Genomic DNA, 16,346 nt, shown 5'->3' on the forward strand with positions numbered 1-16,346 from the left:
TAAGTCTCTTTGAACAGGTTAGTCTTTAGTAATTTCCAGAAGACTGCCAAATCTAAAATAGCTCTAACTCCGCAGGAAAAACTCATATAGGGGCCCTTTTACTAGGCCGCATGGCTACCGCATGCTAAAAAGCATTACCACGGGCTGCTCAGCAAGCGCTAATCCCACCCTGAAAAACACTTTTTATTTTTCAGCGTGGGAGGTGTGCTCGTGGGTGGAGAGTAGACGTACCCTGCACTGATCAGATAGGAGGAACACATTGCCGCGTGCTGCCTGATCACCACGGGAGTAGCGTGAGAGCCCTTACCTCCAAGTAAATACATGGCAGTAAGGACTCCGTGGTAATGGCCATGTGCTACTTGGGATAGCACTTGGGATAGCTGCTTTTAACTCCTAACCCTTATTCACTTGTTCAGAACCCTTATTTCATCATCCCCACTTTAATATTCCCTTATCTCTTGTTTGTCTGTCCTAATTAAATTGTAAGCTCTGTTGAGCAGGGACTGTCTCTTCATGTTCAAGTGTACAGCGCTGCGTACGTCTAGTAGCGCTATAGAAATGATAAGTAGTAGTAGTAGTTTTGGGGATTCCGGAATCTTGCTACTCTTTGGGATTCCGCACAGAATCTTGTTACTCCTTGGGATTCCGGAATCTTGCTACTCTTTGTCCTTATCCCTTATTTGTCCTGTCTGTCCTAATTAGATTGTAAGCTCTGTCGAGCAGGGACTGTCTCTTCATGTTCAAGTGTAAAGCGCTGCGTACGTCTAGTAGCGCTATAGAAATGATGAGTAGTAGTAGTAGTAGTAGCACTTGGACACATGAAGGGTGATTCTTGAACTTGGCACCTAATGTTAAGCACCAATCCCCAAATTCTATATGTCATTAAAAATTGCACGTGCAAATGCGCACTCAATTTAATCGAACAATGAGCTAATTAGCACCAATAATTGGCTTGTTAACAAGCAATTATTGACACTAATTAGATTTAATTAAAATATACGCACGTAAATATTTAGGCACGGGATCCATGCCTACGCACGATTTCAAAAAGGGGGCGTGGATATGGAAGGGTCATGGGCAGAATGGGGGAGTTCCCAAAATTTATGCGGGTAGTTACAGAATAATAGGGATCTGCATGAAGATTCGCACCACATTTCAGTTGGTGCAAATGGCCATGACTAAAGTTAGGCGCGATTCCCATGTTTTAAGCGCTAATTCTATAAACCACACCTAACTTTTAGTGCGGTTAATAGAATAGCGCTTCTTTGACGATGATTTTCTTTTCGGGGGTACATAGAGAATTCACCCTTAACTTAATGACACGTCTTGTAAACTGGGCTTAAGCTGGTCTTTAAAAAGACCGTCGCTAAATGAAAAGGTTGTATCGTAGCAAGTAAAATGCCACTGAGGTGCTGAAAAGAGTGCCGCTATCTGAAGGTGGTTTATTTAACATTAAACCAGCTTAAGTCCAATTTACAAGATGTGTCATCAAGGACAAATGTGAATATCAGCATACGTATCAAGACTCCTGAGGCAGGCACGCATGTGCCGAAACACGGTACCGTGTCGAGTCAGCTTGAATAAACATCTATAATTTTGCTTTGTCATCCTGAGTCTGTTTTTGAAGAGCCTGATCCAGTTCCCACTCCTTGGGGGCTGTTCACTAAAGCTTAGCTCGAGTTGGCCCATAGGAATAAAATGGGTCCCTCTGCAGATAACTCAAGCTAAGCTTTAGTAAACAACCCCCCTTGTGTTTTGACTCTACAGTACAGCTTACCATGTAGCCCAGAGGGGATGTGCAGATATATAGATGGGGATAAAATGGGTGGTACAGATAGGTCTACAATTTTGGAAGTTACACTTTCCAAGGGCTCTTCCTGAGCCCTTATGTCAAGCCCCCTCCCTGCCCATCTTCAAGTCTTTGCTTAAAGCCCACCTCTTCAATGCTGCCTTCGGCACCTAACTCTTACCTTCAGGATATCCAGACTGCCCCAATTTGACTGCCCCTATTGAACTGACTATTCACTTGTCCTTTAGATTGTAAGCTCTTTGAGCAGGGACTGTCCTTTTATGTTAAATTGCACAGCGCTGCGTAACCCTAGTAGCGCTTTAGAAATCTTAAGTAGTAGTAGTAGGTGTCTAAACTCAAAGCAAGTTCTTTGTACAGTTAAGCAAGATATAGGAACTGGTCTAAGTTACAGTTACATTTTTATGTATTAAAATGTACACAATCAACTTTATGCAGGAAATGTAGGTACACCTCTAACTGGTGTTTTTGTTTTTGATTTTTTTGCATTACAATTCACAGTTTTGCACTGCCTTTAACACAAGAAAATTCATGCTAAAGATACTGCATATAATGGAAATGAGCCGTTATCATGATAAACATCTTTTTCACTATTTCCAAGACCTATATTTTGGGTTGCTACATCAGTCTCAAAGACTTTGGATGCAATTTTGTATAATTTCTTGGAGCACAGAACGAGGGCCAAAATCCAGGACTGTGCTATCAGAATCACATTCAACCAAAAATGCTCTATTTGTGGGGGGGTTTTTCTTTTTTTTTTAAGCTTGTGCTGCTTTTGCAAGAAGGGCAGTAAAATCTTACTTTCTCTTGAAGACTTTGTTTCTCTTTCTTATAAACCTCCACTTGTTCCTGTAGTTCTCGAATCTGGGTAATGTCCAATGCAGACTATAAAAAAAACAAACAAACAAAATACACTTTCAGTAACAACAAATTAAAACAATAATTGTGAATGTGGATGAAGAAAATGGAGAGCATCATATTCAGGAATCATGCAAGGTTCCTTATGTGAACGTACAGGCACGAAGGAATCGATCAGTGGGGCCCTTTTACAAAAGAGCATTACATTTTGTAGCTACTGCAGCTTAATGCAAGAAATTAATGTGCGGTTACTGCAAATTTAGGGACCCTTTTACTAAGCTGTGCGAAGTAAATGGGCTCAGTGTGTCCTACCATTGAATTTTCCTGCGTACTAAAGGCCAAATTCTATAAGTGGCGCCTTAAAAATCAGCGCCAAAAAACCCATGCGCTTAGCGCGATTCTATAAACTACGCCTAAAGTTAGACATAGGGGCCCTTTTACTAAGCTGTGCAGGCGCCTACGCGCACCTAACGCGTGCAAAAATGGAGTTACCGCACAGCTACCACGTGGCTCTTGCGCTAATTTCATTTTTGGCGCACATACAATTCGCGCGTCCGAAAAATACATTTCGGACACGCATATCGGACGCGCACCAAGCGGCACTTGGTGCGCGTAGGTCATTACCGCCCGGTTACCGCGTGAGTCTTTACCACTAGGTCAGTGGCTGGCGGTAAGGTCTCAGACCCAAAATGGATGCACGGCAATTTTGATTTTGCCGCACGTCCATTTTCGGCAAACATTTGAAAAAGGCCTTTTTTTTAAACAGACGCTCTGAAAAACGGATCGCACGCACCCAAAGCCCGCGCCTACACTACCTTAGTTAAAGGACCCCATAGTTTATAGAATATTCTCACATGCTGTTCTTGAGACTAAAATTTAGGCGCACCCATTTAGGCCACCTAAAATCAGGCCTAAATACCTGCTCCTAACTTAGGTGCAGATCGGGTGTATTCCATAATACTGCATATAGTTTTTTGAAATGCCAACAACCCACCCATTCCATGCCACCTTTTTGACTGTGCGCATTGGAATTTACACACACCACATTGTAGAATACGCCTAGAAAGTTGTGTGCGTAAATTCTAATTACAGCTGAGTAGTGCTGCTAATTGATTCTTAAGTACCAATTATTGGCGCTGATTGGCTTGTTAATCAATTAAGCTGTGTGTGCAGTTCGGCCATGCGGCCAAATTAGCGCACACAACTTAAGGTGCCCTTTATAGAATTTGGGGGTAAGCCCATTTTTAGTGCAGCCATAAATTCATGGGAGAACTTAACGCCTCCTAGTTAACAACTGCTAAGGACACTCGTAATAAGTCAATGTTATTCAGTTAGGGCTGGATTCTATAAATGGTGTGTAAATTTATGTGCGTACAATTGTACACTATGCTGAGATGCACAAGCAACTGAGGGGCCCTTTTACAAAGGCGTGAAGGTGCAATGTACGTCAATTTGGAATTACTACCTGGCTACCACGTGCCCCGAGCGGTAATTCCATTTGCATCGGAAAATATTTTTTTATTTTCTGCCACATGGCGCTAACCAGGCAGTAATCGGCAGTGTATGCGAACTGAAGATTACTGCCGCGCATGAGACCTTACCACTAAGTCTATGGGTGGCGGTAAGGTCTCAGGCCCAAAACGGAAGTGGGCCAATTTTAATTTTGCCGCATGTCCATTTTCGCCCCCCCCCCCCAAAAGTCCTTTTTTACAGGCGCGCTGAAAAATGAACCTGCGCAAATCCAAAACGTGTGCCTACACTAGCGCAGGCCATTTTTTGCGTGCCTTGGTAAAAGGACCCCTCTTCATGTGACCAAATTTGGTCACGTCCATTTAGGCCATGTTTTACTTGGCATAAATCCCGATGCCTAAATTAGGTGCAGAGCGGGTATATTCTCTAATAATGCACAAAGATTCTAGAAATGCCCACGCCACGCCCATGACCATACCCCTTTTCAACTAAGCAGCTTAGAATTTAGGTGCACCATGTTGCAGAAAACACTGAGCGTTGCATTTGTAAATTTTAATTAATGCTAATTAGTGCTGATAATTGCTTATTAACATCCAATTAAAAGTGTTGATTAGCTAGTTAATTAAATTATGTGCACTGTTACAGAATGCACTTCGGTTTCTGATTAAGGCACGATATATAGAATGCCGGGGTAGATCCAGCCCTTAGAATGCACTATTGTTAATGCCTGCTAGTTGAATAACACTTCCATGCCTATTCTCTGCCCCTGTGTGAGGAACCCCTGAGGGTCAGGGAAGAAGGGATCCGGGAGAGGAGCAAGATGGGTAGGTTTCATACCCGGGATTCCAACTACAAGTCCCAGGATCCTAGGGGCTGGGAAGCCATGCCCCCACGGAGGCATAAGTTTCCCAAGAGCCGGAGAAGGGAGGAGGACTACAGTTCCCAAGAACCCCTGCAAAGCCCTGGGGGCAAGCAAAAGGAGCAGCAAGGGAACTACAAGTCTCAGGATCCCAAGGGAGAGGAGGGGGATTTGCTGAGGAGGAATAATCAGGAGGAAGAAGACCAGCTGGGGACCGTAAAGTGAGAGGAGCCCATGGCATTACCAAAAGCCGCGAACACAACTTATGATCACCTAAACTTCCGGAAATCATTAAAAACTAACCTGTTGAAAAAGGCATACCCTACCAACCCAACTTAAATGCCTGCACCCTGGAACACAACGAAACCAAAGCTCGTAATGGACATACTGTATAACAACTCTTCCTCTCTACGATTCCCTAATGTGTCTGTACACACGAACCTTATTTGTTCATAACCGGAATTGGCGAATGCCTTTACGGTACTATGTAAGCCACAATGAGCCTGCAAGTAGGTGGGAAAATGTGAGTTACAAATGTAAGAAATAAATAAATGATTACCATACGAGTAGCGTGTGAGCCCTTACCGCTAGGTCAATGGGTGGCGGTAAGGGCTTAGGCAGTAAATAGCCAAACGCTAGTTTTAATTTTAGCGCACGGCCATTTACTGGCCCATTTTAAAAAATGCCTTTTTTTCCAGCCACGGTAAAAAAAATGGTCCAGCGCACGGCAAAAGCACACGCCCACATTACCACAGGCCACTTTTTACCATAGGGTACTGAAAGGACACCTAACCGCCAAAACTGTCAGCTCCACACACTAACTGTAATATACTTTCCATGCCCGTGATCTGCCCATGCCCTTCCTAGTTACACCCCTGATCCTCGGAAGCTTAGCTGAGATTGGGAGGCGAGGCTGGTATTTGGGAGGCGGGGCTAGTGCTGGGCAAGACTTCTACGGTCTGTGCCCTAAAAATGGCAGATACAAATCAAGGTAAGGTATACACAAGAAGTAACACATATGAGTTTATCTTGTTGGGCAGACTAGATGGACTGTGCATGTCTTTTTCTGCCGTCATCTACTATGTTACTATGATCCAAAAAAACCCTTAACATATGAATTAGTGCATGCTAATTGTAAAAATACTGGAGAAGCAGTAACCAAATTTGTTCATCAGCAGCTAAGACAAAAGGCTTCTGTGATTGAAACATCACATCATCCTGTTAGGGTTTTAATGTTGAACACACATGATTGATTCTTAAAATGTTAGATTAATATTCCGCCAGTGTCGTTATGCTCATATTAGCCCTCTCCTGAAGTCACTTCACTGGCTTCCTATCCGTTTCCGCATACAGTTCAAACTCCTCTTATTGACCTATAAGTGCATTCGCTCTGCAGCTCCTCAGTACCTCTCCACTCTCATCTCTCCCTACTTTCCTCCCCGGGAACTCCGTTCACTGGGTAAATCTCTCCTATCTGCACCCTTCTCCTCCACCGCTAACTCCAGACTCCGTTCCTTTTATCTTGCTGCACCATATGCCTGGAATAGACTTCCTGAGCCAGTACGTCAAGCTCCATCTCTGGCCACCTTCAAATCTAAGCTAAAAGCCCACCTTTTTGATACTGCTTTTAACTCCTAACCCTTATTCACTTGTTCAGAACCCTTATTTTATCATCCTCACTAATATTCCCTTACAGTGTAGTACATTTAAAACAAATAGGAGAAAATTTTTCTTCACCCAACGCGTAATTAAACTCGAATTCGTTGCCGGAGAACGTGGTGAAGGCGGTTAGCTTGGCAGAGTTTTAAAAGGGTTTGGACGGTTTCCTAAAGGACAAGTCCATAGACTGCTACTAAATGGACTTGGGAAAAATCCACAATTTCAGGAATAACATGTATAGAATGTTTGTAAGTTTTGGGAAGCTGCCAGCTGCCCTTGACCTGGATTGGCCGCTGTCGGGGACAGGATGCTGGGCTTGATGGGCCTTTGGTCTTTTCCCAGTATGGCATTACTTATGTACTTCTGTATCTCTTGTTTGTTCTGTCTGTCTGTCCTAATTAGATTGTAAGCTCTGTCGAGCAGGGACTGTCTCTTCATGTTCAAGTGTACAGTGCTGTGTATGTCTAGTAGTGCTATAGAAATGCTAAGTAGTAGTACTAGTCTTGGGATTCCGGAATCTTGCTACTCTTTAGGATTCTGCACAGAATCTTGCTACTATGGGATTCCGGAATCTTGCTACTCTTTAGGATTCTGCATGGAATCTTGCTACTCTTTGTCCTTATCCCTTATTTGTTCTGTCTGTCCTAATTAGATTGTAAGCTCTGTCGAGCAGGGACTGTCTCTTCATGTTCAAATGTACAGCGCTGCGTACGTCTAGTAGCGCTATAGAAATGATAAGTAGTAGTAGTAGTAGTAGTAGTCTTGGGATTCCGGAATCTTGCTACTCTTTAGGATTCTGCACGGAATCTTGCTACTCTTTGTCCTTATCCCTTATTTGTTCTGTCTCTTCATGTTCAAGTGTACAGCGCTGCGTACGTCTAGTAGCGCTTCAGAAATGATAAGTAGTGGTAGTAGTAGAATTGTAGTGGGTTGACTACGGCTAGTTATTTTGTTATTATTTCTTTTCTGTAACTTTTATCTTTTTGTTCCAGACTGTTATTGTTTTATGTGCTTGTGAACCATTTTGAATGATCTATTTCGATTAGGAAAATGGTATACAAGTACAAATAAATAAATGATGAAATCCTAGAAGTGTGATGGGTCATGTGATAAATGAGATGCCTTTTCTCAAAATGTGCCTTCATTTTCTCTGTTTCCCCACTTCTCCGTCTTCGCGCCCTTCAATCTTCTTACCTGTGCAATTAGGGCTTTGTGCTTTTCCATAAGTTCATTCAGGTCTTCCTGGTCCTCATCGATCCGTTTCAGGAGATCGGCTTTCTCGTACTGCAGCTGGTACAGCTGCTCATCAACCTGATACGAAATAAAATCCAAAGAGTACTGTTAATAGATCGCACAGCATTCACTGCTTGCGCAGCCCCCTGGTCTCTCGAATGATTGGAGGCATCTGAACAACCTCACATCAAATTCTTGGCTTTTTGATGAAAGAGCTCAAAGTAACAGAAAAGTGTGTGACTGGAGCAGCTCTTCCAGACATACTTCACTTATTGTACTACTAAAAAAAACCAAGAAGGACACAGGAAGGTCAATATTCAGTGACGAGTCCACCAAGCAACTGTAAACATTTAATTTTAACTTATACGTATTTTCATTCTCACTATCTACACAACAGCCAGCACTGGAAAGTCTACAAACAACTCTATATGGATCAGTAGCATAGCCGGACTTCAATTTTTGGGTGAACTGGTTGGGCATGACCCACACATTTCCTCTCCGTTCACCTCCCCCCACCATAAAGATAAATACCTTGGCTGACAGGGATCTCCAGGCCCTGCCAGCTGAAGAATCTTTTAGAATACCCTGATGCCCGACCTTTCACCCCTACGCCAGTCACCAGCACGTATCCAGCCATCGACACTGGCACTGCCCCTCCCCCAACACACACATGCTCAGTTCAACCAGCATCCCCGTACAAGCATGCGCAGTGGTGTCAATTGAACTGAGCATGTGCAAAGGTGTTGGGGGGGGGGGGGCAGTGCCAGCGTCAGCGGCTGGAAGCACACTACTGACTGCTGTGGGTTTGACACTGCTCGGGGAACTCCAAGCAGAAAGGACTCTTCAGCTGGTGAGGCCCAGAGATCCCCACCAGCTACACCAACGATATTGCGTCACCACTGGTGGGCCAGAAGTGAAACTAGGTGGGCCCCTGCCCACCCAGGCCCACCTGTGGCTAAGCCACTGATATGAATAGTTACTCTACCTGTTATTCACCACTTAGAGAGGAAGATAGCAAAGTGCGATAAAAGATGGCACCTTGTGGTATCTCAATACTGCAGCGACTGATTCCTGTGATATATGAATGACACCGTACCTGTCAAGTCTCCCGCATTCAGCTGGAGACTCCCGCTATGGCGGGTCAACTCCCGCACTCCTGCCAAAGCGGGAAAGCCTCCCGCTGAATTCCGCCGCCACCACTTCTGTTGAGCAGCGGCAGAAACAAAGGAGCTGCTGCTTCTCTCTACAGCTGGCATAAAAACAAGCGCAGGGACGCAGCAGCCTTCAGGCATGCGCTGTCCTCTGCCCCCACTGATGTCAATTTCCCATTCCTGGGGCAGAGGATCGGCAGAGCCAACAGCACATGCCTGAAGGCTTTGTTTTTGTTCTTGTGTCAGCGCTGCTGCAAAGAGGCCCAGAGGGAGAGAGAAACATGGTTGGAAAGGGTAGGGGAAGGGGGAAAGGGTGTCCAGAGGGGGGTGTCCAGAGAGAGCAGAGGGTAGAGAAAGAAGAGTGAGGACACTGGAGGGTGGAGAGAGAGAGAGAGAGAGAGAGCCAGAGAGAGATGGGGAGAGAAAGAGGGGACATGGAAAAGAGCAAGGGAGAGACAGGCTGCTGGGGAGAAGGAAGGGAAGCAAGGGGGAGACCCTGGCTGGTCAGGTGGAGAGATAAAGAGGAGAAATGCTGGATGAAAGGAGGGAGTGAAAGAGGAAAAATGCTAGAAGGAGGGGGCAGAAAGAAAGAATATGCTGGATGGAAGGGGGTACAGAGAGAGAGAGAGAGAGAGAGAGAGATGAGTGGAAAGATCGGGAGAGAAAGAGGGGACATTGGCAGGAGAGAGAGATAAGCTGCTGGGGAGAAAACTGGGGAAGACCCTAGCTGTCAGTGAGAAATGCTGGATGAAAGGAGGGAGAAAGAGGGAAAATGCTGGAAGGAGGGGGCAGAAAGAGGCAAGACGCTGGATGGAAGGGTAGGGAGGGAAAGAGGAAAGACACTGGAAGGATGGGGAGAGAGAGGACATGTTGAATGGAAAAGGGTCAAGAGAGAGAACTGTCTAGAAGGAAGGGGAGATAGAGGGAGACAATGGACGGAAGGATTGGGAGAGGGTAATGGGTGGAAGGGTGGAGAGAGAAAGAGGGATAAAACTGGATGGAAGGGTAGGAGAGAAAGAGGGAAGGTGCTGGATGGAAGGTTAGGGAGAGAAAGAGGAGACGCTGGATGGAAGGATGCAGAGAGAGAGGGGGAGACATTGGATGGATGGGGAGAGAAAGAGGGGAGATGTTGAATGGAAAGGGGGAGAAGATAGAGTTAGTAAAAGACTGGAGAATAAGAAGAAGGGGCATGGGGAGAATGAAAGTGAGGAAAAGATAAAAAGCCATAGGTAGATGAAGTAAAGAGAGGGAAATTAAAGAATGGATAGTAAGAATGAATTAAATCTGGACAGAGAGCAAGGCAGAAAAATAAATTGAAAAAAACAAAGAAAAAGGAGAGAAAATGACAAATGGACAGGAAACCCTGGCAAGAGAGTTAAGAGAAGACAAAGGAATGCATAATCAAGAGACTGGGACCAACACAATTAGAAAAAGTAAATGGCCAGACAACAATGGTACAGAAAATAATTTTATTTTTAATTTTGGATAAAGCAATGTGGTAGCTGTGTTAAGGACGGTTAATAAATGCAAATAAAACACAAAACAGAAAATAAGGTGATACCGTCACTGATTTTTAAAACACTTTTGATTAGCCTTCAGAGACCAGCACTTTCTTCCTCAGGACAGGAGAGGATACCATAACAGCGTTATATTGTCCTGACCTGACCTGAGGCAGGAGGTTTTGGCCTCTGAAAGCTAATTGAAAAGGGTATTAGGCTATTAAATAAAATATTTTCTGAAATGGCTTTGAGATTGAGGTGTGTCAGGGGGCGGAACCATGTAGAGTGGGTGGAGCCAAGGGAGAGTGGGGCTAGGCTGGGGCTAAAATTTCCCTCTCAAAAATTAGGACCCCTTGGCAGCTCTGTGACAGTGCTTCAAGCCACCTCAGAAACAACATTATTCAACCAGTGCTCCTGGACTGTCTCTTAAAGGGGCTGGCATCTTTAACTGAAAGGCTAGAACGCCCCTCCAAGTTGTAAGCCCTTCTAAAGCCCCCTCCAAGTCAAGCTTCCCTGAAAGTAAAATCCCCAACCAGCCCCTCTCTAACCCGAAGGCCCCCTCTTATTGGTAAAGGCCCTTTGGAAGTCTCCCACCCTCACTGGAAGCCCCCCCAAGGCATCGACCTTCCCCCCCAAAGCCCTCCACTCTCCTGGAGACCCTCACGGGCCTACCATACTAGAACCCCTATTGTGTAGTGCTGTGGGCAGAAGCGATGGCACCAGCGACCCCTAGAGTAGTCTCGTGGTACTATCACTAGGGGGGGGGGGCAAGTTTCCATATAAGGGCATCTGCTGCTGTTTGGTTAAAAAAAAAACCCTCAGCTTTTAACTTTCACCTAAAGTTATTTTACCAGATATACCAAACTTGTTTATTTATTTAGATCATTTATAACCCGTACAATCTGTAGAGCTCCTGGTGGTTTACACTAAGTATATTCAAAGAGTTGAAATAACATGGCATTATAAAAACAGAGACCTTGACATAAACCCCCAGCAGGTGAACACTGCAAGCCGCAGTATAGTATTTACATAGTAATGAGCTGCTTTACAAGCCTATTTTCCATTTCATTACTATGGGGTCCTTTTACTATGCTGCAGCAAACGCCAGGAAACAAAACAAAAAGCACCAAGGGCCTTCAAAGAAAGGGGGTAAGCAGTGGCGTTCCTAGCCTCGACGACACCCGGGGCGGATCGCCGATGTGCCCCCCCCCCCGGGTGCAGCGCGCGCCCCCCCCCCCCCCCAGCGAAATGACACCCCCCCCGGGGTGCACGCCGCTAGGGGGGGTGCCACGGCGCACGCCTGTCGGCTGCGAGTTCGAATCGCTACGCTAAATTCGTTCGCTGCAGCTCCCTCCCTATGCTGCAGCGAACGAGAGAATTTAGCGTAGCGATTCGAACTCGCAGCCGACAGGCGCGCGCCGCGGCACCCCCAAGCGGCGTGCACCCGGGGCGGACCGCCCCCACCTTGGTACGCCACCGGGGATAAGGTCTTTAATTGTATACGTTGATGAAGCAATACTTAAATGGACCAATTAAAGACTTTATCCCCTTTCTTTGAAGGCCCTTGGTGCTTTTTGTTTTGTTTCTTGGCTTTTTTGTGCTTCGCTCCCTCTCTCTGTTATAGCGCAGCAAACACCAGGACATGCTTACTGCAGCTTAAAAGGGCTTATCGCGGGGGCGAGCTCAGGCGTCCTGCAGTAAGTTCCAGGTGATTGCAGACACACCACTTGCTAAAAAAATTAGTTGTATTTTTACTGTGGAGGGGGCATGTCTGGGAGTAGAGAGTGGGTGTTTCTCTGATAAACAGCGCAATTGCATTGCCACGCGTTAACTGGTTAGCGTGATTATTTCAGTAGCAGCTCAAGGTGAGTTACATTCAGGTACTCTGGATATTTCTCTGTCCCAGGAGGGCTCACAATCTAAGTTTGTACCTGAGGCAACGGAGGGTTAAGTGACTTGCCCAAGATCACAAGGAGCAGCGGCGGGATTTGAACCGGGCACCTCTTTAGATAAATAACTCATGTTCAATGCAGGGGCGTAGCCAGACTTCGGCGGGAGGGGGGTCCAGAGCCCGAGGTGAGAGGACACATTTTAGCCCCCCCGGCGCTGCCAACCACCCCCCCCCCCCCGCCATTTTTAACCCCCATCGCCATTTTTTACCCCTGCCACCACCATCACCTCTGACCCGCCCCCCCCCCGGCGCCAACCCTTTCGACAACGCGCAGGATGTCAGACTGCCCTTTCAGATCAGCAACGCGGCTGCGCCAGAGAAGAGGACTTTGGCTAAAGGTACCCGATGGTGGCGGCGGTGGGGGAGGGTTGGTGGCAGGAGGAGGGGTTGAAGGGGTTGGCGGCAGGTGGTGCCAGGGCCAAATCTACAGGGGCTCATGCACCCATGGCCCCACGTAGCTACGCCCCTGGTTCAATGGTTGAATTTCACCACTGATCCTTGATCAACTTAAAATCACTCCCCTTTTCAGGGTATGTCACTTTAGCTGTTTCACAACTATGAGGCCCTTTTACTAAGCCGTATAAGCATCTACGCGCGTCCAACATGCGCCAAAATGGAGTTACCACCCGACTACCGCGTGGCTCTTGCAGTAATTTCATTTTTGGCTTGCGTCTGATACGCGCATCTGAAAAATATTTTTTATTTTCGGGCGCACGTAATGGACGCGTGCCAAGTGGCATTTGATGCGCATAGGTCATTACCGCCCAGCTTTTTTACCGCTAGGTCACTGGCTGGCGGTAAGGTCTCAGACCCGAAATGGACGCTGGGCAATTTTGATTTTCCCACACGTCCATTTTCGGCAAAAAAAATAAAAAGGCCTTTTTTACAGCCGTGCTACAAAATGGATCGGCATGTGCCCAAAACCCGTACCTACGCTACCGCAAGGCATTTTTCAGCGCACCTTTGTAAAAGGACTCCTTTAACACTTAATTTTATATGTTACTAGTAAAAAAGCCCCGTTTCTGATGCAAATGAAACGGGGGCTAGCAAGGTTTTCTTCTGTATGCATGTGGGAGTGTGTGTGTCCCTGCCCTCTGCCCTCTCTCCCTTCTCCTGTGCTCTCTGTCCCCTCCCCCCTCTGAGTCGAGTCCTTCAGTGTTAAGTTTCCTGCTGTGCTGTGTTTGTGTTACAAAGATAGTGAGGGCTTCTGCCCTCTCTCCCCTCCCCCCTCTGAGTCCTTCACTGTTACAGAGAGAGCGATTTGATTTGGTGCTTTGCTGTGTTTTCCTTCACTGTTTGTGTTACAGAGAGAGCGAGGGCGGGGCAGACACTCATGGGGAAACCGGATATCTGTCCCCCTTCACACTTCCGGCTGGAGGCTTCATTTAGAACGTTGGTGGTGCCTTTTATATATAGAGATATTGGCCTTGGAATTTATAAATTCAATGCATATTTTAGGAATATTGCAACAGATGTTGGATGTATACCTTTCTACAATTAATAACAATAAATTAATACAAACCCTCGTAAGGATTGGGTATACTAAAATGTTTTTTCTAAATTTTTGCCCATTAGAAAAATGCTGAGTATGATTTATGGTTTATTTATCTTTATATACTGCTTTTCCAACAGGCATTACAAAGCGGTTTACATAAAAAATTAAAATCGAAATTGAAACAAATGCCAATTAAAATAGGAAAGATGACACTTGCTATAAGAACCTAGAAGTAAGAGGAAAAAAAAAACCCATACATTTGTTCATATACAGACACAATAAACAAATGAAACAAAAACCTCAGCTTTGTTTGGGTCTGATGCAGAGAGCAGCGGTAGGAACACAGTTGAGGGTTGGGGGGGGGGGGGGGAGGTGGTTTTGGTTAACACAGGCAGGTGGGCAACCTGGATGGGCTCATTGTTATTTGTCTGCCATCATTCACTATCAGATCAGTAGTTAAAAGGGGCTTTTATCTTCATGAATCTAACTGGTTAAATATTTATTCTGTTGCCTACTTCATTTTCTTTGCACATAATTGCTGGGTGTATAGACAAAAAAAAGAGACCGGGGGACAGGAAGGGAGGTCATGTGTGGTGGGGAGAGCATGACTAGGTTTGGCTTTCTAACTTCAGCCAGTAAGCATGATTTTAGCTCTAACTGGATTTAATATGCAAAATCAACTGTTTGCATAAACGTTTTTCCTAAATCTAACCGAACAAGTTTTGAGCCATTTGATTTAACTGCATATTTGGATGAACAATTAACTAGAAAAGTGCATCTGAATATCTAGACAACATTAACAGTCCCCATCCCAAACGGCACCCCCTTGAAATCTCTCTGTCATACGGATCTCCGTGTGTAAATAGCAGCTGTCTGAAAACAATATTTACGTGTGCAAGTGAACTGAGCGCGCTCGTAAATGCTGCTGTTTCCATCATAATGGCCTTAATGCAAAGTAAGAACTTTTCTGTTTGATACCTGTAAGCGAACATGCTGGGAACACCCCCAATGATTAGCACGCAGGCTTTACACATAACCCCCTCCCCCTTGATTCTAATTATCCAGCTCATTTCGACATAAATCGGGAGATGAGCGGCCTTTTCTCAGGGCCGGCCGAATCGGCATAATCGAAAGCCGATTTTGGCCAGCCTCAACTGCTTTCCGTCGCAGGGACAGCCAAAGTTCAAGGGGGCATGTCGGCAGTGTACCGAAGGCAGGACGGGGGCATGGTTAACAGATGGCCAGCCTCGGCCGATAATGGAAAAAAGAAGGGTGTCCCTGACGAGCATTTGGCCGACTTTACTTGGTCCCTTTTTGTTCACGATCAAGCCTCGAAAATTTGCCCGAACTGACCAGATGACCTCCGGAGGGAATCGGGGATGACCTCCTCTTACTCCCCCAGTGGTCACCAACCCCCTCTCACCCAAAAAAACTAATTAAGAAACATTTTTTTGCCAGCCTCAAATGTCATACCCACCTCCATCACAGCACTATGCAGGTCCCTGGAGCAGTTTTTAGTGGGTACTGCAGTGCACTTCAGGCAGGCGGACCCAGGCCCATCCCCTCCCCCCACCTGTTACACTTGTGGTGGTAAACGGGAGCCCTCCAAAACCCACCTGAAACCCACTGTACCCACATCTAGGTGCCCCCCTTCACCCTTTAAGAGCTATGGTAGTGTACAGTTGTGGGTAGTGGGGTTTGGGGGGGGGGGGTTGGGGGGGCTCAGCACACAAGGTAAGAGAGCTATGCACCTGGGCTGGCCATCTTGATTCGATAATGCGGGTTGCCCCGCCCTTTCGTGGCGCCGTCCTTAGAGATGGACGCCCTTATAGATGGGCACACCTGTTCGATTATGCCCCTCTATGGCACCCAGTTATTGAATTTAATTGGAACCCATTAGAATTTGTACACACATCTGGCTGTATGCTATTCTATAAGGCAGGGCTCCTAACTCCTATACCATGTAATTCAAAAGGGGGTGTAGTCATGGGAAGGGCATGGGTGTGTCAGGGGAGCATTCCAAAACATTTTACACATCATTATAGAAAACTGGGTCAGCGTTTCCAACTTGGGTACCAACATTTACACCAGGTTTCAGCAGCCGTAAGTCTGGTGCCCACAGCTTGGGCATAGGAATTGGCATTATGCAGCGGTAGACTGGGCTCCTGGGCAATGAGGACCATTGCCCCTTCCCCAATCCTGCTGTGCCCCCCCCCCCCCCCGCCAGTCCTGCTGCCTCCCTCTCCCCCTGCCACTGCCCTTTTCCTTTGGTCCTGCAGCTGAATCGGCCATCTGCCACGGCCCACATTTGTGGAAGAAGGAAGTGACATCAGAAGGGGGTGGGGCCACAGCAGAGGAAAGTTC

The 16,346-nt window shown here is 46.2% G+C and overlaps 1 protein-coding gene across 3 annotated transcripts in view; it reads right to left on the bottom strand.

Moving 5' to 3' along the window:
- Positions 1 to 16,346, bottom strand: part of MYO18B (myosin XVIIIB) — a 549,955-nt gene that overhangs the window by 89,067 nt on the left and 444,542 nt on the right. For all 3 annotated transcript variants that reach the window (XM_030218025.1, XM_030218027.1, XM_030218024.1), the window contains exons 37-38: positions 7,848 to 7,964; positions 2,609 to 2,692 (exon numbers count right to left, since the gene is read on the bottom strand). In XM_030218025.1, coding sequence (XP_030073885.1) covers positions 2,609 to 2,692; positions 7,848 to 7,964 — 201 coding nt within the window. The remainder of the gene's footprint in view (positions 1 to 2,608; positions 2,693 to 7,847; positions 7,965 to 16,346) is intronic.

This window comes from Microcaecilia unicolor, chromosome 11 (assembly GCF_901765095.1).
Source record: "Microcaecilia unicolor chromosome 11, aMicUni1.1, whole genome shotgun sequence".
In the NCBI taxonomy this organism is placed as follows: Eukaryota; Metazoa; Chordata; class Amphibia; order Gymnophiona; family Siphonopidae; genus Microcaecilia; species Microcaecilia unicolor.